General features: G+C 50.5%; 1 protein-coding gene across 4 annotated transcripts in view; it reads left to right on the top strand.

The window, feature by feature from the left end:
• The window catches only part of DIP2B (disco interacting protein 2 homolog B), a 226,851-nt gene that overhangs the window by 185,588 nt on the left and 14,932 nt on the right, over nucleotides 1-26,331 (top strand). For 3 of the 4 annotated variants that reach the window (XM_075551696.1, XM_075551692.1, XM_075551693.1), the window contains 14 exons: nucleotides 881-1,020; nucleotides 1,612-1,748; nucleotides 3,542-3,622; nucleotides 4,519-4,646; nucleotides 6,280-6,394; nucleotides 9,466-9,667; nucleotides 14,040-14,149; nucleotides 14,233-14,313; nucleotides 19,121-19,244; nucleotides 20,883-21,004; nucleotides 22,420-22,531; nucleotides 23,437-23,546; nucleotides 23,834-23,964; nucleotides 25,557-25,725. In XM_075551696.1, coding sequence (XP_075407811.1) covers nucleotides 881-1,020; nucleotides 1,612-1,748; nucleotides 3,542-3,622; nucleotides 4,519-4,646; nucleotides 6,280-6,394; nucleotides 9,466-9,667; nucleotides 14,040-14,149; nucleotides 14,233-14,313; nucleotides 19,121-19,244; nucleotides 20,883-21,004; nucleotides 22,420-22,531; nucleotides 23,437-23,546; nucleotides 23,834-23,964; nucleotides 25,557-25,725 — 1,762 coding nt within the window. The remainder of the gene's footprint in view (nucleotides 1-880; nucleotides 1,021-1,611; nucleotides 1,749-3,541; nucleotides 3,623-4,518; nucleotides 4,647-6,279; nucleotides 6,395-9,465; nucleotides 9,668-14,039; nucleotides 14,150-14,232; nucleotides 14,314-19,120; nucleotides 19,245-20,882; nucleotides 21,005-22,419; nucleotides 22,532-23,436; nucleotides 23,547-23,833; nucleotides 23,965-25,556; nucleotides 25,726-26,331) is intronic. The other variant, XM_075551694.1, reaches the window with a different exon arrangement.

The following is a 26,331-nucleotide window of genomic DNA, read 5'->3' as shown; positions in this document are numbered from 1 at the left end:
AGCCCTTCTGCCTTCCTAAGTCACAGTGTGAGAAACCCACGGAGCAGCTCGGCCCCGGCCTGCAGGGGACTGTGAGGTGGCATCCAGCTCATTCAGGTGTCAGCATCGTCACAGGCTGCCTGTTGGAAGTGACTCTGTGCGTGCGTGTGTGTGTGTGTGAGAGAGAGAGAGAGAGAGAAAGAGCGAGAACAAACTGTGCAAAGGAGCTTCAGAAAGTTCATGGAAAAATTAAAATCTCAAGTCCATTCTTCCACAAGTCTCTTGAGGCCCCCCTCATACACCTTGTCCACATTGGCTTTGGTGATGAAGGTGACATCCTGCATCATGTCTCCACCCTCATTGTTCCTCCTGTTACTTGACCACCGTGAACCACGACCCTGCCCTCAAAGTTCTCAAATGTGCTTTAGGAGCCCTGTTGTCCCTGTGGTCACATGTCCAGCATTCGTTACACGAGCCCAGGTGCTCACTGCAAGCGTTCTGTATGAATTGATCCAAACTGCTGTTTCGTTTCCAAATGGCTCAAGGGTTAATGAGGGGTACTGCTCAGGCAGTAGATGTGGGGTTCCTGGTTTCCATGGATCTAGTAAGGATGGTTGCCAGTTCTGTGCCACGTCTTACCTCCCCCTGTTCGGGGTCCACCTCTTGGGTCGGCACCAAGATCTTCTTAACAGCTGATGGAGAGTCACGTTCTCCGCCTGACTGAGCGGGTACCCTGCTTTGCACATGTGGCTCTGACTGTTTTCTCACCACATACGTGGCTGGCGAAAACGGGGAGTGTTTTGGAATCGTTGCCAGAGGACATCTGTGTCGGTACACATTTGTAGTCTTCTCCAATACCATGTAATATCTGCCCACCATGACGGCTTTCTCTTCTTTGCAGGCCTGGAGTTCCGGGGGCCCCTTTGCCGGGAAGAGCCATTCTCTCGATGAATGGTTTGAGCTATGGGGTTATACGGGTCAATACTGAAGATAAAAATTCAGCACTGACGGTCCAGGATGTGGGACACGTCATGCCTGGGGGTGAGTTCAGAAGGGCACCGTGTGGTTTTCCATAGAGGCTTGTCATCAAAGAGAGCAGAGCCTGAGGCAACAGGAGATCTGAAATCAGGAACCTCAATTCAGTACGTCGTCTCCATTCCCAAAGCCTGCCTAGGAGGTGAACGGCTGTGCTTTCACGGTAGCTTCCGGCAGATGGTGTGATTTGCTCCTTGTGAAGATTTCTGTGTGGGCAGCTCAGGCCTCAGTGAGGCAGTAGTTATCTTGCTTTCACTGCCAGTCGAGCCGTCGTCTCTGTGCTTAGGCACCCACGGGCGAAACCAGAGTGACCTGCTCCAGTGGGCTTTGCAGTTACTTTAAAACTTACTTCACTGCCTTAACTGAGTTGGTTGATGCACCTGTTCTGTGTTATATTTGCCAAGTTGTTAAAAAAAATCATTTGTATAAAAATCTTTGAATATCTCGGATTGAGCTTTCAAATGTACCTATGTGATTTTAGGCCTGTCTTTTATATTCATGCCACTTGATAAACATGGAGTTTGCCTGGACTCGCAAGGGAAGGAGCTCTTGTCTTCCAGAATCTTCCGACCTTGAACCCTCTTTTATGTGTACTAGGCATGATGTGCATCGTGAAGCCAGATGGGCCCCCCCAACTCTGTAAGACGGATGAGATTGGAGAAATCTGTGTTAGCTCCAGGACAGGGGGCATGATGTACTTTGGACTTGCTGGTGTGACCAAAAATACGTTTGAGGTATATGATCTTGCCATTTCACAGGGAACCAGTTTAGTGTGGTCGGGGGGTCACTGGGGCAGGTCAGCCCAAGGCGAGGACGATGGGCGATAGAGCCGGACGGCCCGCGCTACAGTCCTGACCATGCCCCTCACAGGCAGGCCTTGAATGAGCTGCGTAACCTCTGCACCCCAATTTTCTTTTCTCTGAAATGGGAGTAATGGTAGTAACTCTGACATGATTGTTAGGAGAACTAGAGGGGTGATGGTAACCGTGCTTAATGAAAACATTGCCTGGCACCCAGGAAATGATAGTTCTGGGGGTGCTGGGATTAAATAAGCAAGCGCTCAACTGCAAACCACAGCATGGACAGCCCTCACCCACTGGGAGACACGAGGAGGAAAGACTTGCCATTCTGTCCAATATCCCAGCCGAGCAAACCCTCTGGGGCAGTGCTGCTCCATCCCCCGGTGTGACTGTGAGTTGATCACCGTCGATGACATCCAGCAACAAGTATCTCCAAATAAAGGCCCGATAAGAGGTCTCACCAAGTGTCATTCTCTCTGGGGAATTCTTCATGGTTTGAGCTTTGGGACCTTAAAAGCTCAATTCTGAGAATACAGGGGAAATGGGTACATCGCTTAGAGAATAGACTGAGCTTAGAAAGACTGAGCTAAACCAGGGTGCCTGGTTACTAATTAAAAATAAACAACTTTCAAACCACTGGGTCAGGTTGCTCACATTGTTCATGCTTTCATCCCGACGGTATTTATGGAGCACCTTCTCGATGCCGGGCACTGTTTTGGAAAGGAGACACAGCCTCGCAGAGAGCTCATGTTCCAGCAGAAGTAGCTCATAGTAGCTCGATTAGCCCCTTATTTTCCTCACACACTTCTGCCTCAGAAGCCAAAGTGTGAGGAGGAACGTGCCTAGCGAGGCTGTTGAAATCAGGGCAGGGCAATTAATAGTTTGCATTTGTCATTGGGATTAATCTGCCTCAGGGTCACCTTTGAGTGACCAGGAGATTCAGTGTGCTCACGTTACCTGTCCCTTGGACAGGGCTTATGTGAGCACATCCTTCCATTGCGCTTCCTGTGTGGCAGAACACGCTCACCTAGCATCCTGTTTGCTACCCAGTAGCCACGCCCCTGAGGGTTTTCTTCTGAGTAGTCCGTATGGAAGCGGTGCACCAGGCATGGCGGGCTCTGTTTTTATAGCTTCAGAAACCGAGCTCCTCGAAACCCAGGGCCTTCCCCAAGGCCCATGTCACTGGTGAGTGGCAGACCAGAAGACCAGAAGTCAAACTGTGTCTGACTCGGAGGGCTGTGCTGTGCCCCCCTCACCCCCCGCCCATACACACCACCACCACCCTGCCCAGCCTAGGCAATGGCGTGTAGCAGGGCCGTTACATGAAAGGAGCCAGAGAGGTATAGGGATCCAAGGAACATTATGGGAAGAGGCAAGTTGAGCATCAGTATAGTGCAACCCTTTAAAGGAAAAGACCATTGGCAGAGTTCACACACCATACAAGTCAATAGTTCAGTCATAGTAAGAAGAGATGCGCAGTCAGCACCACAATCCATTTCAGCACATTTTCTTCTTTTTCACATCTGTTAGCACCTCATTTCCCCACAGCTTCAGCTGCCCTGCCCCTAGGGAATTATTAATCCAGGGAGTTGAATTGCTGCGTTCAATATTTACATGTCCCCTTTTCAACTTGCATATTGTAATTTTTTTAAGACCTTCAAAGAATCAAGTACTTGTCTGAAGGAGAAAGTAAGAGTTACCACTTTCCTCCTCTTTCCTGCTGTTAGGTGATCCCAGTGAATTCCTCGGGCTCCCCTGTTGGGGAGGTGCCATTCATCCGGTCAGGATTACTGGGGTTCGTCGGGCCAGTAAGTGATACTTCCGTGTTTATTTTGATATAACAGATCCAAATATTTGCATTTTAATTCATCAACTAGAATAAATTCTCATTAGCCAGAGAGGTTGGACGGCCCCTGAGTCTGTCCGTAAGCCCTTTCTTGTGAGGCTGCCATGCAGTGAGCTGGCAGAGTCTGCCTTTTTGGTTCTTTGCTTTGCTTCTGTGTCCCAAGTTCACTCTACCTCATCGTACTTCTTTTGTGTTAAAAACAAACAAACAAACAATCTAATCGTGCAGATGGAGACAACATCATCCTTAAAAACCCAACACACCTTTCTTACATTAAAACTCTTCCAATCGCTTCCTAATTCCTGGATTCGATGAATTTCTATTTTTCACCCCCGCATCCACCCCTGGTCTGGGGAAAGAACGTGAACTTACAGCATGTTACCAGCAGGGACAGTCGTCTCTGCCTGGGCAGAAATTCCTCCCTAGGGATAAATCGGATCAGAGTCCCTCACTGACCCAGTGGAAGATGTCTTCTGACATCAAAGATGCCGGGTTAGAAGCACTGGCTTAAAATCCAGAAAATGCTGTGTTGCTTTCTATGACACGCTTTTAGTGAGTTGTTTTGTTTTTTGTTAGCTATTTCTATATTTTTACTCACGTTTAATTATGTATGCTACCATGTCTTTTGGTCAATTTGACCTTGCCTGTTCTTTTTTTTTTTTAATCATTTTATTGGGGGCTCATACAACTTTTATCGCAATCCATACATCCATTGTGTCAAGCACATTTGTACACATGTTGTCATCATTCTACTTTCAGTGAGTTTTTTGTTGTATTTTTTTTTTTCAAGCAGAGAGGGAACTGTCTGCTTTACCATTTAAATGCTGGAACTCAAGGTAAATCCTTGTTACCTTCCAGGGCAGTTTGGTGTTTGTGGTTGGAAAGATGGATGGGTTACTCATGATCAGTGGCCGCAGGCATAATGCTGATGACATTGTTGCTACTGGATTGGCTGTGGAGTCCATCAAGACTGTTTACAGGGGAAGGTGAGTAGTGCAGCCTTCAACTGTTGTCGCTTCCAGTGGCCTCGGAGCGTGTCTTTCTCTTTGCCGTTTCTCTTCCCAAGCGATTAGATTATGTTTGGAGCTGCCTCTCAGAAGCTTGGCTTTGCACATGTGTCTGATGAGACGCCTGCTTCTGTGGCTGTCATTGACAGGAAGAAGACAGGAACGTCCAGCTATAGCCTGGACGTCAGCTTCGATTGTTGCTGTTTGTCGAGAGAATTCTAAACCATTGAGCTGTTTGTGCCTTCAGTACAGAGCCAGTGCCATCCCGGCTTCTTGGGAGAGATGCTGCTTTGCAGGCATTTGCACCTAAGGGTCATTTCTCTAACTCACTGCCGAGCAAAGGATTGCCCGTCTTAACACAGGTTCCAACCTAGCACTGAATTGTTCGATTTGACATGCCAGAGCCAGAGTCAATTAGGTATTTTCCTTTGTGTAATATAAGAGGAGATGCCTGTTGCGTAGCTAAGTACTTAATATCCTATTCAGGAGGTTACAGATATAATAGATAGATAGATAGGTAGATAGATAGATAGATAGATAGATAGATAGATAGATAGAGATAGAGAGATTCAACAGACGGACAGACATCTTCAAAGCAAACTTGGTGTCCTGTTATTTTTTTTAGAAGTGTCGGTGAAACCTGAGAAGCAGGGCTTTCTGAGTGTGCCTTTCTATGAGGCCTGTCTGTCTGGTCCAAGCTCTAGTTCCTGCCTCAGCGCACAGCATAGGGCCTGACACTCTGGTCGCTGTCCAGTAGGAGGTGTAGAAGAAAGGAAGGAGAGGGGCTTGCTGGCATATTCCACTCCCCAAGGGCCTCCTTGACTTCCACATAGCCCTTCATCCAGCATGTACTGGGTGCCGACCATGTGCCACTGTTCCTGATGCACCAGACGCGGCAGTGACCCACACAGGCCGGCTCCCCTCATGCTCACGGCGACCGGACAGCCCTCAGCTGGGTGGCAGGGTGGCTTGCTGTTTTATATAATGGGGTCTGGGCATGCCCCACCAGGTGGGGACATTGGAGAGGAGCCCTCACTTGAACCAAGCCCATCCTCCTCCCCTGGGCCTGGTGGGTCCAGGCGATCTGCCCTGGCCTCTCTGGACCACTCTGGGCTCCACCCCTTTGCTCCAGGCACACTGGCCCTCTGGCCGTGCCTCAAGCCCACCTCAGAACCTTCTCACTCTGCATTCCTCCTGCCTGGAAAAGCGCTTCTCCCTCCAGATCTTCACATGGTTCCTGTCCTCGCCTCTGCCAGGTCTCTGCACCAGTGTTGGCTCCTCAGGGAGGCCTCCCCAGTCACCCTGCCGTGAATAGCACACCCTTTGAACACACACCCCCGCCCCCTACCCCCCACCCCCCCGCTCCGCCTTATTTTCCTCCCCGATGCATGCATAGAGCCATGTGACATCAGCCTCTGTCTGCCTCTCCCGTGTCAGCCCCCCGGAGATAAGGATTGTGGTTTTGTGAGTGATGGGAATGAGTGTGGCATTTCCTAAACTGCTCATCTCTGGGTCGCGTGGTGGGATCGTCCCCTCTCTTTAACTCCCACGAAGCAAAGCAAACAGGCCTGGCTGTGACGGCGTCCTGATGTGTTTGATCTGTCTCTCTTAGAATTGCTGTGTTTTCTGTGTCTGTGTTTTATGATGAGCGCATTGTGGTGGTGGCGGAGCAAAGACCCGATGCTTCCGAGGAAGACAGTTTCCAGTGGATGAGCCGGGTGCTGCAGGTGAGCTGTGCTGCGGGTCTTCATCAGGGTGGGCTGGCTCTGCCGCCAGGCACGGCAGCTCAGACATGCTGCGTCCCTTGGACAAAATCACATGATTACCATCATCTCTGCTTACTCGGCCCCAAGTGTATTTCTGCTCACGTTGCCAAGAACAATGGAACTGACTTGGGTCAGCAGCTGCGTCCACCTTTGGGGGCCTCTGTTTTTACTGTGGCGCCCTGGTGGTACAGTGGTTAAAGTATGAATTTGAAAGGTCAGCAGTTCAAACGCACCACTCACTCTGGAGGAAGACGAGGCAGTCTGCTTCCGGAAAGATCTACAACTTTGGGAACCCCATGGGGACAGTTCCGTTCCTGGGCTATAGGACTGCTGTGAGTTACTGTTGACCCCGTGGCAGCAGATTTCATTGGGGTTTGTTTTTTTAATGTATTTACTGTTCATAAAGGTTTCAAGGGTTCATATGTGGAACTCTCTTGAGAGGCATCAATAGTTACACTCTCACCACAGCCCGTAAGTGGCGTTCAGAGAGTAAAGAATCCAAGCCACTTTGTTGTGCAGTTGGAGGAGCCACTAGGTGAGAGACAACGACCAGGTTCCGTGTAAGGGGCACTTTGTGGGGGCAGGAACAGACGTAGAATGAAGACAAGGGCCTTAGTCTTCAGTAGATTCTCTCCGATCTGCCTTTGGGTGTCATCAGCACCCCTCCTTCACAGATATGCGCCCTTAGGCGAAGTCCTCCGCTGTCCCTGAGCTTCCCCCACTGTGTCGAGTGGCAATGGGAGGGTCTTTGGGAGAGCACAGCTGGATAAGTGCTCACCTGCAAGTTGAAATGATGAGGCGTTTAGGCCCACTTGCCCCCCCAGAGGCAACAAAAAGAAAACCCCACCAAAAAGTCACTGCCAGCCAGTCCTCGTGACCCTGTAGGACAGAGTAGACTTGCCCCTGTGTCCCGGACTGTAACTCTTCACGAGAGTAGACGTGTCTTTGCCCCAAGGAGCCACTGGTGGTTTTGAACTGCGGACCATGCAGATCGCAGCCTGATCTGTAACTGCTACATCACCTAGGCTTCCAGCCAAAGGCAAATCCAAAGAAAAGTCCAGGGAACCAGCTTCTGGCAGGTCGCAGCCTTGAAAAGGGAAACCCTCCTGTGTGGGCCACTTCACTGAACACAGAGTTCTCATGACTGTGCCGGGCAGCAACTGTTTTTTTGTTGTTTTGTTTTTAAGTGGAGATAAAATCATTTTATCCTACCAAACAGTTGGAGGAATGAAATAATTATTTAGAGTATGTAATTTTGCATCCCATAAAGGATGGTGGCGATTACAATTAATATCACAAGAATAACCACAAGTATAATCTCCGGGAAGATTAGCACGAGAGGCCTAGTCTGTTTGAAGCAGCATCCCTGCCGCCCTCTGCAGAGCCCCGGCGGCAGGCATAGTGGTGACGGGGTGGGCAGTGAGACACCGGCCCGGAGCTGACTGCTCCCGTGAAACGTGCCGGCCTCAGAAACCCGCAGGGCCGTTCTACCGTGTCCTGTAGGCTGCCGTGACTCAGCATCGACTCAATGGCAGAGAGGAGTAACAGTCTGTATTTCTTTTTCCACGTGGCACTTCTCACCGTGTAGGTTTATCGTTTCTCATTGGTCACTACGTTTGCTTGAAGATAAGCCCCAGGAGGACCAAGACTTCTCTTTTTGGTGTACTGCACCATCCCCGGAGTCTAGGAACGCAGCTTCGCAGGTGGCCTCAGAAGACTCCGTAAATAGCTGTTGGATAGATGGCAGGTCCAAGAGAGGCCTGAAGCGCCCAGGCCAGAGCAACTTCTCGGTGCTGGAGGCGTTCCCAAGGCCTGCAGCGTTTCAGCTTGGGACACTCAGACGTGGGTCATCGAATTGCCAGTCAGTCACACCGTTGTGGAAACAGTGCAAGCACGTGGCACGATGAGGGGTAGGCTTGGGTGATGTTGGCACTTCTTCCCACCCGGAGGCTGAGCAGCTGCGCTGGTGTTGGCTACCCGGAGTAGAAGACTGAAGCCTGGGTGCTCTCGGAAAGACCTGCCAGGCGGTCTTCGAGCAGCTTTCCATACTAAACAGCCGGTTTATCTCATTCAGGACAGACCGTGGGCATCCTGGTGTGATCTTATCGTGAATTACACACACACACACACACACACACACACACACACACACACACACTCTCTCTCTCTCTCTCTCTCTCTCTCTCTCTCTCTCTCTCTCTCTCTCTCTCTCTCTCTCTCCCGCCCAGTCACACACTCATACACACACACAACCCCCAGTCACACACTCCCCCCAGTCTCTCTCTCTCTCTCTCTCACACACACACACACACACACACACACACACACACACACACACACACACGTCTTATAGTGGATCGTGCATGCGCATACACACACGCACATCCCCAGTGCAGGGAAAACAGAGTTTTCTGAAATTCCCAAGATAATTCGTTACAGTTTTTTCATAGAAAACAACTCCATTAAGTGCAGCACCAACCTACTGACCCAGGTGCTATCATCACTGTCCCAGTCTCTAACGTGTCAGCTGGTTTCCTGTGGGTTAGCACCCGGAGGTGGTGTGATTTCAGGTCTCTGTATCAGCTAAACGATGAGAAGAACCCAAACTGAGTTTTAGACTTTCCACATGATCACTGGGAGGGACCACTCATTGTCTCCCTCTCTGTTTACACTGTGTTTCCCCCCTGCCTTCCCACTGATCTGGGCCACAGCAGAAAGGAAGGATTCAGTATCTTTAGGTGTGAAATGTTATTTCTTTTTAATTAAAAAAAATTGCGGTGAAAGTGTGCACGCCCAAACCTCTTGCCCGGCTTTAACAGAAGGCAAAAGGGCCTTGCCTGCATTCTTCACCTGGGGCAGCAGCCACAACCCCTTGCCAAATGAGCTCTTGTGCATGCATGTGTGCGCACGGTCTTAATCCGCCAGCCCCTGCGCCTGGAATGGATGGCAGAAGGAGCGTCGGAGAGGAGCGTGATGGTTGTCAGACGTGCAGGGACTCACCGAGCTGACTGCTCCCCCTTATATCTTTCTAGGCAATTGACAGCATTCATCAAGTTGGGGTGTATTGTCTTGCTCTGGTGCCTGCCAATACGTTGCCCAAAACGCCCCTCGGGGGCATTCATATCTCTCAGACGAAGCAGCTCTTCCTGGAGGGGTCTCTGCACCCTTGCAATATCCTCATGTGCCCACACACCTGCGTGACGAACTTGCCGAAACCCCGGCAAAAGCAACCAGGTAAGAGGCTGGCTTCCAGCACGCGGCATGGCCTTGCAGTAATAAGAAACTGCCTTCTCTCGGGGCCATATTTTCCTAGGACTTGGACTCGCTGAGAAATCGCAGCAGCTGACCAAAAGCAGAAGGATTGAGACCAGGCCTTGGTGGGTGCTGCCTGCCTCCTTCAAGGCATCCTGGTGGCATCCTGGGTTCCAAGTTGGGCTGCTGACTGCAAGGCCTGAGGTTCAAAACCATCAGCCACGTGCTCTACAGGAGAAAGATGAAGCTGTCTGCTTCCCAGAGAGACTGAGTGTCAGCAACCCAGAGAGGCATTTCCACTCTGCCCGTGGGCCACAGTGAGAGCAGGAGGAAGACTGCTGGGGCCTCCTCCTGATGACTTCCCATTTTCGGGAGCACGCCTTCCTTTCCCCCCAACTGTTTGCTCTACCTCACACCAAGCACAGGCACAAGCCCACTGCCTTGATGACAAGTTGATTCTGCCTCATAGAAAGCCTAAGAGACAGACTAGAACTCTCCTGGGCATTTCTAAAACTGCAGTTCTTATTGGGAGCAGACAGCCTCTCTTTCTCCCATGAAGTAGCTGAGGTGGGTTTGAATCGTCGGCTTCGAGGTTACTAGTCCAATGCTTACACCACGAGGGCTCCTCGGATTTAAATTACAGGGTCAAGACCAACCAGAATGAAGCAAGTCTTGTGAAGGAAGGTTGTGCTCACCACACGAAGAATCACTAGAGTGCTTATCAAGCACTTTTGATTGTTTATTTTATTAATCATGCTATGGAGGCTCGTACAGCTCTTACCACAATCCATCCATCCATCCATGGTGTCAAGCACAGTTGTCCATTTGTTGCCATCATCATGCTCAAAACTCTTGCTTTCTATTTGAGCCCTTGATATTGGCTCCTCATTTTTGGCCAAGCACTTTATATACCCACTACCATCAAGTCGGTTCCAGCTCACAGCCACCCACGTTGGTGTCTCCGAAGTGTGTCCTTCACAGAGGTGGTGGTGGTTCCAACCCATAGCGACTCTGTGCGCAGCAGAAGGAAACGCTGCCCCGTCCGCCAAATGCTCACCACAGTTCCGGTGCTTGAGCCCATGGAGGCAGCCGCTGTCCACCCCTCTCCTTTACTGCCTTTCCGCTTAATCACGTAGGCTGCCCTTCTCCAGGGACTACTCTCTCCTGACAGCATGTTTGTGTTAGGCCAGATTGATTGAAAAACAACTCCAGTGACACTCATGTGTAAGAGAGCTTTAGATCAAGAAGTAATTATGCCGCAATAGAACATCCCAGCCCAGTCCAATTCAGGTCTATAAGTCTGATACGAGTCCGTAGATCCCTCTTGAGGCTCATGAAGCCACATGCAATGATGCAGACTGCAGGAGCATCACCAGCCAGTGGGTGCAAAGTCTTGTGGGTCCAATGGCAGTGGACACATCCCCAGGGCTCATCAATGGGAAAGTGAAGGTAGAGAGAGGGGGAGGTTCCCAGGTCCCTCCTTGTGGGAGCTCACTCCTACAAGGAAGCACTGTTAGTCCGTGATGTGATTGAGTGACTAGACTTTGCCCCTATACTTCTTTATCTTCAAGTTGATGTGAATTTTTGTAACTACTGCAATATACAAAGTATATAAGATGAAGTCTCACCATCCTTGCCTCTAGGGATCACTCTGGCTGAACTTCTTCCAAGACTTCATGGAAGAAGAGAGTCTCAGCTTTCTCCCACAGAGTGGCTGGTGCGTTTGAACCCCTGACCTTGTGGTCAACAGACCAATACTTAAGGGCAGCTCCTTTTTACATAGATGGTCCATATCCCCATAGCAGAAAGGAAAATTTAGGAAAGTTAAATATTGTGCCCACAGAAATACAGTTAATGGCAGAGCAAGACAGATGCTAATTCTCACCCAAGATCCACACTCTGAGCCACTGGGCTGTTTGGGGAGTCCTTTGCTGTAGCCCTCTGCTTTTCTTTCTCTTCAGCTCCAGGGGCCTCAGTTGGGTCCATGGCTCTGGAAGCCACATGCAGCTAGCTCAAAGGCATTCTGGGTCATAAGCACACAACAAATACCTGTTTAACTTTTGCCACATCCCTGCAAGTAAAATGCAACTAAGAGTGTACAAGTTGTCAGGTGGAAAAGAAGGAAAAACAACAGTCAACTTCATGTTTTTGCCTAATTTCTGAGCAGGCCTAGGTGAAAGGGCTAACTGATAGGAAGTAGGAATAATTCATTGATGACCAGTCATGTGATGTAAACATTAGCTCCAACATGGAATCAGTAGGTTTTAGTGATGCCTTTTCCTTTGCATCGCAAAGTTAAATATCATGAGTGGCTCCGGTTTTTGTATATTCCTGAAAACACATGAAAGCCCAAATCCAAGGCATATGCGTGCGTGCGTGCGCGCGCACACACACACACACTCACTCCTGCCAGTATATCTTAGCCTCCAAACATGTTGAGAATGTCAGCAGGGGACATTCATTTGAATGTAGCATTTCATCATATTCTTCTAAGACAGCTTTGGCTGAAAGGTAGACAATAATGTACAATAATACAATATAAAAGAAAGCCTCGTTTTTTTCCACCAGGACCTTAAAATGTTCCCATGCTTTGCTCTGTAGTCGTTGCTGCAGTGCTCTGGGTAGCTGAAGGGCATGTGAGCTGTTTCCCTAGACCCTAGGTCTTCAGACTTATTTAACCTATACACCCCTTTTCAGAGAATGGAAAATTTACCCAGCAGCCCTTTGGCAAATTAAACACTTCCACTCTAGCCCGTAATCGAAGATAAAGTGTAGGTATCTGCTTTTGCAGTTCCCCATACTACACCCAGCCACCCCCAGCATTCCAGTGCTCACCCCCAGGAGGCGGTATCACCCACGCTGAGGAACACTGGTGTAGATGTTAGGTCAACTCATCGACGTACCCCTGTGTATTGAGCTTAAGAGTAGTATATGAGAGCTATCAGATTCTGCCAGTAGAAATTAACTATCTTTCAAAGAGCCAGACAAACCAGAAAGCCTGTGGTGTACAAATCAAGAAATGTATGAAAATAACACATTACCTACCTAAGCACATGACAGACATATAAAACACACAAATCCTGTTACACAAAGTTCTGCCTTCATTTGCCTTGTGGTAAAATTGCGGTTTAAGTAGCATTCTAGAATTTGCCCAACAAAACTCTCAGATGGTAAGAAGAAAGAGTGCTTGACGTGCCAGCTTTCGACCAATTGTATTAAACGATGACACCTATGTAAAGGGGTTACCCCTGAGCCCCTGTAAGACAGCACCTGCCGGCTGCACAGATGCAGATGTGTTTTGGACGCAGCGTGTTGTTTTCTGGTGTGATTGTCTGCTAACGCTTTAACAGGACGCACCAGAGAAGGGGAGTCGCAGCATAGACAGGAGGTAGAGTTGACATGGGGTAGCAGGAGAGATTAGGGTTTCGGAGAATACAGAAAGGTGGAAATGAGTAAGGAGGAAAGGGACATTGAATTAAGGATGACAGCAACGCAGTGGCACACATCACACTGTGGTGCTTTTTGGAGCTGTGTGCAGAAGGACCGATCGTAGCTGTTTCTCGGAAAACTATGAACAGCAGCTAAAACAGGAGACAAGCTTCTTTCTCTCTCCAGTGAAAGAAACCCAGAGACTGGCGTCCCAGGCTGGGCTTGTGGCGCCTCAGTCATTATGGTCCCAGCTTTCCCCCTTCTCTGCCGTGAGGTTGGTGGGTGAGCAATTGTTACAGAAATCCTCTGACAAATAACCGGCGCGGTGGCTCAGATAGCATCCCTTCCTTCTGTCCCGAGACTGTGGATCTGCCACTCTTGCCTGGGAGCAGTTGGGCTGGGCTGGGCTCCAGGCAGCAGGCTGGGGTCCGAGCTGGTCCACGTGTCTCAGCGTGGGACCAGCAGCTACCTGGGCCCTGTTTTCGTAAGGCAGATGGCAGAAGCACGCAGCCGAACCAAACTGCACAAGCCTATTTAAAGCTTCTGTTGGTGTTTCTGCACCTAACGTTTCATTGTTCAGGAGGGATCAGACTAGTGACCCCCCAGTTGGGCGGCGAAGCATTGTGCTCCCAAGGAGACCCTCCTAGCCCACCCAAATTCCTGGTCTCCAGCGACACGATTTTCTTTTTCCTGCACTTCATGCTCTCTGACACTATTATTTATTCATCCAAGTGCCCTCGGGCTGCTTTTCTCCGCTGGAAACAACCTTTGTCTTGTCAACTCTGAAATTCCCGGCACCTCGAAGGGGGCTCGGTCGATGGTGGTGCGTGGACGTGTGGACCAGTGTGGGGTGACTCGAACATGCTTTGTAGAAGTGCAGCCTGCATTCTCGTATGCAGAGAGCTGACGCTGCCTCTCCTTACAGGTGTAGGCCCGGCTTCTGTGATGGTGGGCAACCTGGTCGCCGGGAAGCGCATTGCGCAGGCCGCAGGCAGGGATCTTGGGCAGATTGAAGAGAACGACTTGGTGAGGAAGGTGAGCTGGTCACCACCGAGTAGGGACAGCTCCTCTGAAGCTACGGAGCCTGATGGGCTCTTTTTCCTCCTCTCTGACTGCAGCACCAGTTTCTGGCGGAGATTCTGCAGTGGCGAGCGCAGACCACTCCGGACCACGTCCTCTTCATGCTGTTGAACGCCAAGGTACTCAGCTCCTTCGGGGCATCACAGCCGCCTGAGCCGGGGGTGGGGGTGGGGGTGGGGGTCCAGCGCTCTCCAGTGGTGTCTTTGACCAGCAAGTATTGTCTGTTGCCAAGACTGAGGGCAGAGCTTGTCCTCAGGGGCCTGGCCTTCCCTGGTTCTGACCCCGCAGGGCATGTTGCTCCCTGGCTCTCAGGTTCACAGGAGCGCTCCTGGCAGGGGTGGTCATGCCGTCCCCCCTTGTGTTGCGATCTAGTCTTCTTAGGGATCACAGAGCCCGCCCTGCAGCCATACAGATAGAGGCTGGATAGAAGGCATTACATCACACAGCTCTTTTCTCCACTCTTCTGGAGGAGGGGCATTGCAAGGAGGCCTTGGAGGGCCGTTTGAACCGCAGAGTGAATCCCCACGCATGTTAAATGATGGATTGTTGGCATCACGGCCACGGTGCCCAGGAAAGCTGACCAGTGCATCTAACCACCGGTTTCTAGTGGGGGATTCGCCAGAATGCCTTCTGGGGGCGAGTCTGCTGAGCCCCTCTGCATGTGTGTCTCAGTGGCTGAGTCAGAGGCTACAAGCGCCGTGGCCAGGGCATGGGACGGCCAACCTACCCCTTGTCAGCAGTGGGGAGGAGTGGGGGGCCTTTGGGAATCTCTTAGGAGACTTAGCCACCCTGCCTCTAACACCCCCTCCTGACATCTGATACACATAATACTTTTGAGAATGCATGCACTGGCGGGATTTAATGGTGGGCATCTTAGAAGTGAAAAGTCAGTATACTGGAACTTCCTGCTCCTCCCTCCACGAAGTGGGCTTCCCCTCAAGCCCTGGGATTACACTAAGATCCTCGAATTTCATTCCAAAGGCGCCCACCCAGCTTTAATCTCTGTTCCACTTCCAAGCTTGACCACAGTTAAAGTTAGGCCCAGTACCCAGGTTAGTGAGCAGCTGTCTATGTGGAGCTTGCATGTGGGGAAATAGTGCTGTGGGTGACTGCCTACGGGGCATGGAGTCTGTCCCTTCAACCATGGCTTGGACTCACCCAAACCTCCAGAATGCTCAGTGACCATGACGTGTTCTTCCCTCACACCTTACTGCCACCGGGTCGATTCTGATGCATGACAACCCTATGGGGTAGGGTAGAACTGCCCCTGTGAGGAGCTGCTGTGTGGTTTTTGAACTGCCCACTTTGAGGATCATAGCCAAACTCATAACCACTCCTCTCCCTCACACCTAGAAAATGGCTTTTATTCATGTGTCACAGGGAGCAAAAAGAGAAAGTAGTTATAAGCAATAACCCCATGAACTTAATGCTGGATTTAGCCAAAAGCTGTTTCTTTTAGTGTGGAGGACTTACGAATGTCTAACTATTCCCAGTCGGCTAAATAAATCGCACCACATAAAGATGACAGAGTATTTACTCTGCTGACACTCAGAACCATGAATGACCCAGAAAATATGTGTGCTACTGACGTGGAAAAACAGTGGATATGAAACTGTTATAACACCGTACCCCCAGTAGGGATAGATGACCCTGTTCCAAGCACTTCACATCTAGCAGTTCATCTTAAAGTTGAGGAAACTGAGGCACAGAGACAGAATAACTTGCCTGGGACATCAGGTCCTTTCTTTCACTTGCATCCAAACTGGCTTCCAAGTCCACGCTCTGAGCCAGTGCATATACAACCGATGGCAGGTGGTCTGAAATGCCATTGTTGTTTTAAGGAAACGAACGTGAGAATTCACATAGAATATTTAGGGCAGGGGGGCTCACACTTCAACATGCGAGCTACTTATAAAATGACCAAGTCAAAATGATCTACCAACCGCCAAATGCAAAACATTTATTTATTACACTTATTCATAAATGCATTGAGAATTCTCTATATGTACAATATATGTTTTTGTACCTTGCATAACTACATGAGTCCATATTGCACAACACAACACCATTAACTGTGTACATTTTTTGTCATGACCTGAGTTTACTCTGAGGACTTGCACTGAATGGAATGGGCCAGGGATGCGTAGTCCGGACAGTAGCTGCTGACAGCCAGCCTCAAGCACACTTCCAAGTGACCATCCGTCATGGTGGAATGGTACTTGGACTTACTAATCTTTGTGTGGGAAAAGGCTGACTCACATAAATCAGTAGAGCCGAATAGTGCAGTCAAGAAGGTAGCACATTTTCTCATGTTTGGGTACTTTCCCTCTGCGAGTAAGTTCCAGAACTGTTCATGGGCTCTGGACTTCAGCTGAATGTCGGCTTGTGGTGTCAAAATCTCCCATTCCATATGAAAGTGATACGTTTTTGTCTCCTTACTTGGTCCAGCTCCCCCACTCATTTTAATACCCTTGCTTACATTTAAGAGAAAAAAACAAGGTCTAAGCATTGGCAATAATTTAGCCTGTCAGTTTTGCTGCACTTAGCTCAGTTGTTTGAGCATGCGTTTGACACCTAAGATTGACTCTGAGTATCTGCACTGTGTATCAATTAAGTGATGGGGTTGATGATAGGCTTACATCAATGTTTTTAATGCCATGAGATCTACCCACACTACTTTTGTGATCATGCTTGATGTATTGAGCACCCTTGATTCAGAGGAAAGAACCGCAAAGGCCTCCCTGCCATTGAGTTTATTCTGACTCATAGCTGTTCTGTCTAAAGGTACACACATCTGCCCGGGCTCCAGTTCACACACGCACAGTTTATTCCAGATAAAATGTGTTTGAGCGCATCTCTGTAACCAGTGTGTAGCTGTGGACAAGACAAGTTCTTTCAGTAATTTACTTAGTCTCTTTAGGATCTCTCCCCATGACCCCCCAAAAAAGGGGTGTTTTGGGGATTCCAAATGGGCAATCTTGATAGATTTTCTTGAAGGGCCCAGAACCATCATGAAGCCTTATTAGGAAGAGGTTATAAGAAAATTGCAAGCTGCATTGGTGGGAAAGAGGCCATAGAACTTATGGTAAGGCATGCTTTTCATTACCACAGTGCACCTGCTCGTTCTCGAAGGGTAGCAAGAAATAGCCAATGAGAATTTTGAGACACCTTATTCCAGTGGTTCTCAACCTTCCTCACGCTGCAACCCTTTCAGACAGTGCCTCGTGTTGTGGTGACCCCCAACCATAACATTATTTTCGTTGCTACTTCATCACTGTCATTTTGCTACTGTTATGAATCGAGCGACCCCTGTGAAAGAGTCGTCCAACTCCCAAAGGGATCTCGGCCCACAGGTTGAGAACCGCTGCCTTATTCCATCCACCCTACAACCCTGAACTTGCCCTTCTGTTTTGGTCCCAAAACATTTCAAAGGACTTCAGCCTTGCAAAGATGCCAAAACAGTTTGGGGGGTGGTATGTATTGATGCGCGCATACTTTTCAGGGACGAGTTAGAGGGAAACGCTGTCTCCAGACAGGTCCAGTCTCAGCCTCACATGGCTGCTTTCTGTTTAATAAAGACTGCTGTGATTTCCACAGCAGTTTGACAGGATACTCTTTGACTTATGTTCGTGTGTTCAATTTTTGAAGATCAGAAGCATGTACACGAATACATTAAAATGACTCTGGGAAGATTATACATTACTATATTTTCCATACTGAACATGCTTTATTTTATATTAATGAAACGTTCCCTTTTTCATATGGATTGGCTCATGAAAAATTGGGTGCCTGGTGAGATATTTGTGAGCCATGAAGTCAGAATAGTGTAGCCACTGTGGTATTGGCTCAATAATCAAAGATCAGACCAATGGAGTGCTCTTTGGCTCATCCAATAAGGCTGAAGATAGCTGTATCCAATGACCCGCTGGTCCCAGTTCTAGGTCTCTACCCTACCAAAACCCAAATACGTATCCTGAGACACGTGCATAGGAATGACAGATGTCCACCAGCAAGATGGGTGATCCATCGCCCTACGTCCTCACAGTAAGGTCATAGTCAGCAGTAACAGCAAATGGGCTGCACCTACCCACAGCGGTGCATGGTGTCGAGTGGCAGTCAACTCACACAGGAGTGCGTACCTGTGCATCCCAAAGGAGGAAACCGAAACTGGCAGGCACACAGGCCTGGGAGAGGAGAAGGGCGAGAACAGGAAATCCAAGATGAAGACCAGCGAGGCCTGGGCAGTGACTGCCTGAGGAGAGGAAGGAGCGGGGAGCGGGGCACACGGGGACTGCTCCCGAGCAGCTGGCTGTGCTGGGCTGAACTTTACACATGATGTTTGCTTTACAGTTTTTTATTAAGCTGAACCTTACCATCGTATGCACTTTCCCTTAGGTGTTGCATTTTACAGGGCAGGGGACGTCTCCAGAAAGAGCCCAGTGAAACTCGATTTGTAATAAGGCTATTTCATGAATTCGCAGAGGAGAAACGGTTCAGCTGGGCTTCTCGTAACCCCCCCTCTTTATCGTTAACTAGCAAACCCGTGGGCCATTGTCATGGATTTATTGTCAGCGTGGCCGCTAGGAAGCTTGGCCTGTCGGCTGCGTTTTCTGTTCAGCAGACGCCCATGAACACATGACCACTGACCATCACGACTGGCCACCCCAGGCTTTGATTTTGTTTCAATTCCTTTATTCTCCCTCCGTGCTTCCCCCCTCCCCCCTCTCATTGCAGAGAGACCTTGGAAAAGGGACTCCACCTCTGTTCTTTAGTGCAGTTCCAGGGTGGTTTTCACTGGCAGGACTAGCTTGCTAAAGATCATCTACCAAGGCACAAGTTTTTTCAAGTATAAAATCAAATCAACTGTACTTGTCACTGGTTTGTCTCCTCCCAGGATTCTGACCTGCTTCCCCGTTTGCTTCACAGGGAACCACCGTGAGCACAGCCAGCTGCCTTCAGCTTCACAAGCGAGCGGAGAAGATCGCGTCCCTTCTTGGGGATAAGGGTCATCTAAATGCAGGCGACAATGTGGTGTTGCTCTATCCTCCTGGTAAGCATTACAGTGGTGGGCTAGATGTATAAGCTCCGTTACCAGATGACAAACTGTCGGGACAGGGACGCAGGGCTGTTGTGTGGGGCCCGGCGCTCCCCCACTCCAAGAGCACTACCCACACAGACAAAGGTACATGCCAAACATGGTGCCCAGAGGTGGGCAGTACTGTGTTTATTGCTGGCCCCACCTTCTACCGCAGTGCCTGGCACAAAAGAGGCACTTAGTCCATGCTGACTGATGAGGCTTGAGCTGCCAGCCTGCAGGAAGCCTCCACGCGGATGGACTGTTTGCAGGAGTGCTCGGGAGCAGGGCGGTTTCACCTGGTGTCCCAAGAGCCCTCTGCTTGTCCAGTAGTGTTGACATAGCCTTCTTCACACTGGGAGTGATGCTCTGTGCCCCTTGACTGTCCCTGTCCTTGCCTCCCATGCTCTCAGAGGAAAGAGGAGCTCAAACTTGTTTGGTTTGTTTAGCATTTAAAATTTCGGCTGAAGTAGTTGAAGATGCCCCTCATTTCTTCTGCCAACTCGCACATCCATTCTCCTTGCAACTTTGCTTCCCTTGACTTCATGTCTCTCCGTGATCCGTAGTGCATGGCTTTCATTCCATCAGTACTGGAAGAGTTCTTCGAAGGCCATCTGGTGCAGGACTCCCTCCCGTAGAGTTTCCAGGAGATAGTCCTCCCTGTTAGTGCAGTGGTGGCAGAGCAGGGCCGTTTGCTGAGAAGACCCAAGTCCTGACGTAGCAGAGTCTTCATATCAAGTTACACTTAATTAGCCTAAAATTCCCACCACTGATGGAATGACAGCTGAAAAGTCTGTTTGCCTTCACACACCAGCCTTCCAAATACTCAAGGGGGTTCTGGGTGTTCTTCTCCCTCTTCCCCCATCCTTTTGTTTTCTAAGTGCAGCACCCCTCCTTTTTGTAGTTACATCTACGAGATGTTACTGGGACTCTTTCCCCTTCTTCCAAATGTTTTTTTGGGTTCCGTTTATGGTGGGGCTTTAGAAGTTGAGCATTCAGCGGGACTATTGCCTTCTTCAGGAACCTAGGGGTGGTGTAGACCGTTAACGCACTCTGGGGCCAACAGGGTTAGTGATTGAATCCACCCAGCGATGTCTCGGAAGAAGGGTCCGGTGATCTACTTCTGAAAACTCAACCACTGCAAACCCTGTGCTTCTGCTCTGACCCACCTGGGTCCCCATAAGTCAGTAATGATGCAAATGGAAGCCAGTACTTCTGTCCCTCATTTTTTAATATTAATGTGATCACTCTGTTAAGTCATTTCTACTTTATGGACCTATAAGGTGGTTCTCATAGTTTCCCCCACTCTTCCACACCCCTTCCCCCCACTTGTTAGGTAATGCCAACCCTTCGTTCCATCCCTTAGGCATCTTTTACTTCCAAGGTCTTGATTGTTACTTTATTCTTGACTTATCTTTTTTTCTAGGTGTTTTGTATGTGTCCTTTAGCTCCTCTTTAATTTTTAAAGTTTCTTCTGTTGCTGTGTCTATTTGTCAATGCTCCACATAACCCATCTGTCAATGATTTAACAAGCCACTTGTAAAGATCTGCTGTTGGCTGCATGGGGCTGAAGCGGTCCGGGCCCTGCCTGACCCCGTCCTCTGTGTCTTGTAGGCATCGAGTTAATTGCTGCCTTCTACGGCTGCCTGTATGCAGGCTGCATCCCGGTGACTGTCCGGCCTCCCCACGCGCAGAACCTCTCGGCCACCCTGCCCACTGTCCGGATGATTGTTGACGTGAGTACCGAGCGCACCTCTCTGCTCCGCTCATCAAATCCAGATTCAGATGACTCGCACGGACCTTACTAATTGCTTAGCTTTTGTTGAGACAGGAAGTCAAATGTGCCCCTTAAAGCATACCTCCTCTTCTTAATCAGGTTTAAAGGGACCCTCATTATTCTGGAAAATAGTACAGTGGTTTATATGTTTGATGGTTTTTTGTTTTCGATACATTAACCAAGGTAACAGGAGCCTCAGTGGCATAGCCGTTATGCATTGGGCTGCTAACTAAAAGGTCAGCATTTCAAAACCACCAGCCACTCTTTGGGAGAAAAATTCAGCTTTCTACTGTAATGAGTTACAGTCTCAGAAACCCACAGAATCAATACTGCCTGTGCTATAGGGTCGCCATGAGTCAGAATTGACTCGATGGCAGTGCATTTGTCTTGGAACCAAAGTAACATCCTATGCTGACCTCTGAATGGTCCCAGTGTCAGATCAATTTATTTGTGTCAGTTGTGCCCATCTGCCTGGCACAGTATTTAGAAGGTGTCCTTGTGGTTTGGTTGCTTTTCCTGGCTCTGGAGCTGGGAGAGGTTTTGCCTGAAATAAGACTTGATGAAAATTTGATAAATATTTATGGCCTCATAACCTAATGTGCTTTGAAGCCAAGGGCAGTCAGGACCAGGATACTGTCAGGTTATAGAATTGCAATTTATGTAACAGTTGTTTTTCTGCAAACGGTTCTGTCCGTAGCTTAGGTCTGCAGGCTAAAAGCCATGCTCAACCCAGATGAAGCCAAAACAAAGTTTAATTCCACACAGTGCCCGTTCGCGCTCTGAAAAGTGGGCCAGCAAAGCAGAGAGGAGCATTTGTCTCCCCTGATGGCGCTTTTGTTAGGAAGGAGGCCACTGTACGTGTCCACGTGTCAGTGAGCAGGAGAGCAGAGTGCGTGTCTGCCATGGGGTTCCGCCCTCTCCATCTATGTCCAGGGGTGGGTTCCCCGAGAGTTACAAAATCCACGTCTCGGTCCAGACACTGCAGGTTCCAGGTAGGGCCGCTTGAGTCAGAATCGACTGGAGGGCAGTGAGTTTGGCTTGAGTGTTGAGAGTATGAGGAGGTTATACTTGGGCGATACACGGGGCTCCCGAAAGCCTGTGGGCAGATGGAATAAAGAGGTCATGGGATTTCCCCACGAGCTTTTGAAGCCCCCTGATATTTGAGAATCAAGTGTGAGCACCACTGCAGAAATAGAACTTTGTAGAGCCAGCACGCCAAGACGGGACACCTCGGCATGGCACACTTTGTGTCCCTGTGGGTCTTTGAAAAGCTGACCTCGGAAGACGCGTGAGACGCTTTGAGTAGCTGCAGAGCCTGCAGCAGCTCCCCAAGGCTCGCGCTGCTGAGGCCGACACCTCTGCTTGTGGTTCCAGGTCAGCAAAGCAGCCTGTATTCTCACCAGTCAGGCCCTCCTGCGGCTCCTGAGGTCCCGAGAGGCAGCGGCCGCCGTGGACGTGAAAACCTGGCCAACCATCATTGACACAGGTGACACGGAGCTCCTGCAGGGCCCTCAAGGGTGCTGGAGCACACCTGAGACGCTTACACAGCCCTTCCATGGTCGCAACACGTTCCCCTCACAAACAACTTCACATCCGGTCAGCTTGCATCAGCAAAGGACCGGAAGGTGTCGCAGCCCAGATCCAAAGAACATAGCCAAACACTCATCAGCTAGGGTTTTGCCGTTGCCCCTGGCATCATCGCCAGATGGCCGGGCTTTTGGGTTGGCCCAGACTATGTACGTGCAGGGCCACCTAAAGTCCTGGGACGAGCCGGTCCTGGCTTCTAGGTGGAACATGGTTGGGTTGAAACATGGCCTCAGAGCTGGCACATTCCAGCTCCTCCCCCGCTGAGAGGTCACGGTTCCACCTGGATACCCTGGCTCTACAGGGTAGCAGGATCTGCGGGCGATTCTCCTCTCTTAAACAGCGCGAGTGCTGGTGGTGGAGGGGTTATGTGTTGGGCTGCCAAACACAGTTCGAAACCACTGTGCCGAATACAAGGCCAGCTGCTGTGCACAAGAAAGCCAGGGCTTTCCCTCCAGTAAAGAGGGGCAGTGTCAAACTCACGGGGCACTTGTACCTGTGAGTCACCACTGACTTGGTGGCCGTGAGTCTGGTGTGCCCATTTCATGTATGCTGGCTTCCCAACAGTTCTTGGAGGCGAGACACCACTCCCATTTTACAGAGAGAGAGGGCCAATGACCCCCAGGTCACGGAGCTGCTAATGATGGTGCTGGGACTTCTACTAGAAGTGCTGTGAGCTCCTGTGGAATATATTGACCCAATTAGAGTTGCTTGCTGATACGGTCTTCAGGGTGACACCAGCATGTCTGTCTGTCTGTCTGTCTGTCTGACTGACGTGCCCGTCGGGGCCTTTTCTTTGCACTGCAGATGATCTGCCCAGGAAAAGGTTACCTCAGCTGTATAAGCCTCCCACTCCCGAGATGCTGGCCTATCTGGACTTCAGTGTCTCCACAACTGGCATGCTTACAGGCGTGAAGGTAAAGGCAGGGCGCGTACATCTCCCCACACCCACTCCCTGGCACCAGCCATCACTGCAGACAGGTCAGGTGATCAGCCTCCTCTGGGTCAAGCAGTTCTACTCTGGACACATGGGGTCACCTGGAGTCAGAAGACAGCTTGCCGAGACCACACGTTTCAGCTCAGATTGGGGTTGAAGCAGGGTTTGAGGAGGGTGGCAGGGAGGAAACATCCAACCCATGGGGGAGCTGCTTTTCCACGCTGGCGGGCCGGCAGTTCTGGCTCACACGTGTCCCTTGTGTTCCAGATGTCCCACTCGGCAGTGAACGCGCTCTGCCGGGCCATCAAGCTCCAGTGCGAGCTGTACTCCTCGCGGCAGATCGCCATCTGCCTCGACCCCTACTGTGGACTTGGCTTTGCGCTCTGGTGCCTTTGCAGGTAAGAACTGGGGAAAGCAAAAAAACAAAACAAAAACAGAATGAGGTTGTGGGGGGTGTACTTTGGGGTTACAGCCACCCATCCTCCCCTGGCCCCCGTAGTGTGGGTCCTTTTAATAAAGTGCAGGTGTTTCCAGAACTGCTGCCCCTACTGTGTCTCTGACAAATGTTAGTTTGGTCGGTATTCCTCTCTGGTTGGTGATCTTGTTACCTGCTCTGATCCCTGTGTCCGCCGCAGAGTCAAGAAGAGGGATGCCGGTTGTGTGCGGGATGGCAGGCTTTCACAGTGAGAGTGTACCCCCTAGGCTTGTCAGGAGGGACCGACTGGGATGATGGGAGGGTGGCCCTTGGCTAGAAGGTGGCAGGTGTGTCCCTGCCAAGGGGCTCCTTGTGGTTCAGCAGACCCAGCTCCTCCCACTGCCTGCCCAGGAGCCTGGTCTCAGGCCTGCACCTCCACCTCCCCAGTGGACATGTCCACAATGCCTCCCAGATGCCTGCCACTTGGCATCCTCCTCCTGTGTCCTCTTTGCTAGGGTGGGCTTGTCCACCTAGAGACCTGCATGGGGGAGCAGGGAGTTGTCTCCAGCTTCTGTGTCTTCGTCTCTCACATCCAGTTGAATGTGGAATCCTTCCACTCATTGGTTCTTAAACACCTCTCTCATTAAGCATCACTAGGAGTGTTTCAAATAAGCCAAACAAAATGAACTCAATCTTCTCCAGACTGGGGACACTTGGATCCCGTAGGTGGGAACCCCCCGTTATTCTGTCTGTTTTCATACAGGATTCCTGGGGCCCTGGTGATTCTGATCTGCAGTCAGGTTTAGACAATTAGACTGCCAGGTCTCCGTTGTACCTACAGGATGAGACTCCAGTCCTTTCTTTGGCCCTGGAGACACTGGCAAACCTGGAGCTCCCTCCGGTCTCCCCTGGTCTACCACCACCTCTCCTGTGTCTCAACCTTCAGGCTCACATCTCCAACCCCGCCTCCGGGCTGCTCATCTTGCCCCAACTTCAAACTGAAATCCCTGCCAAACTCCTACAGATGCCAGTTAGGCCTCTCCCAGTGTGTATCCACACCTCTGGCCTCCCTTCTCGCTGCCCCCCACATCCCTAGGTCCTGACTTTTCATGCTACAATGCTGTTTCTGATGGCCTTAGAGGCCCCGGGTCCTTCTGTACTTCTGGGCCTTTGTATCTGCCCTCACTCTGTCTTGGAGGGCCCTCAGCACCCGGTCCCCAGCCACTGACAATCCCTACTGCATCTCCAGCCCCAGCTCAGGTGTCATCTACTCAGCAAAGCTTCCTTCCCGCCACTCACTTGACTCCCCCAGTCTGAAGGACTTGCTCTTTTTTCTGTGTTCCCAGCATCCTTTACACCCCATACCCTCTCACCAGAGTCTGTGGTATTGTGTGGGGATTGTGTCGCAGGGCTAACCTAGGAACACGGATCCGGCTTGGCCCTTCAGGTGTCCCGTGCTCTGGCGCCGCCCGTTACTTGCACTCAGACAACACCCATGGGATGGGCAGTGCTCTGAAACAACTGTGTTTCTAGGATGAGCTCACACTGTCACCTCTTGGCCTTCTTCCTCCACAGTGTCTACTCCGGCCACCAGTCCATCCTGATCCCTCCGATGGAGCTGGAGAACAACCTCTTCCTCTGGCTCTCCACCGTCAACCAGTACAAGATCAGGGACACCTTCTGCTCCTACTCCGTCATGGAGCTCTGCACAAAAGGGCTTGGCAACCAAGTGGAGGTGCTCAAGGTGAGGAGCCCCCGGGAGGGACCAAGGCCCCAGGGCAGCCAGGCAGTGCCCCCCGACAGATCTGTTAGCCCGTTCCTGGCCAGCCGAGTGAACGGGGTTTTTGCAGTTGCAGCAATTTCTTCCACCGTCCTCATTCACTGTAAGGGAGCCATACTCTGTGCAAAGTAAGAGGGTCCCGTGAGCCTCCAGCAGAATTTTCTCCCTGAGTAGAACCTGAGGGTCTCTGCATATAGAGACTGGGGGCGGCTCAGATGACATGACCGATGGACACGGGGGTGCAAGACAGTTGCTTACACAGAACTGTGAGCTTGAGGACGAAACAGACGGGAGGCTCGCTCTCCAGGAGTCCGCTTCGGCCCCCTGCATCTGATGTCTCCATTTGAAGCAGGGAGGTCACTGTAACTCGGAGAGGGGGGGGAGAACTGAGGACTCCAGTGTTTGCAAGAGGAAAGAAAACGAGAAGGAGCAGAGATCTGAGTGGCTGATGATTTTAGCAGCGCACGCCGTTTCTTGTGTCCTGGGAGCCTGTCTCCTTCCTCGCTCTGTCTGTAGCCAGAGCACACAGCCCTTGGCCTCTCCTGGCCGCAGAGCAGTAGGTCTCCCTCC

This window comes from Tenrec ecaudatus, chromosome 6, assembly GCF_050624435.1.
Source record: "Tenrec ecaudatus isolate mTenEca1 chromosome 6, mTenEca1.hap1, whole genome shotgun sequence".
In the NCBI taxonomy this organism is placed as follows: Eukaryota; Metazoa; Chordata; class Mammalia; order Afrosoricida; family Tenrecidae; genus Tenrec; species Tenrec ecaudatus.
Note: the sequence above shows the minus strand (reverse complement) of the source record. Positions and strands in the feature narration are given on the sequence as shown.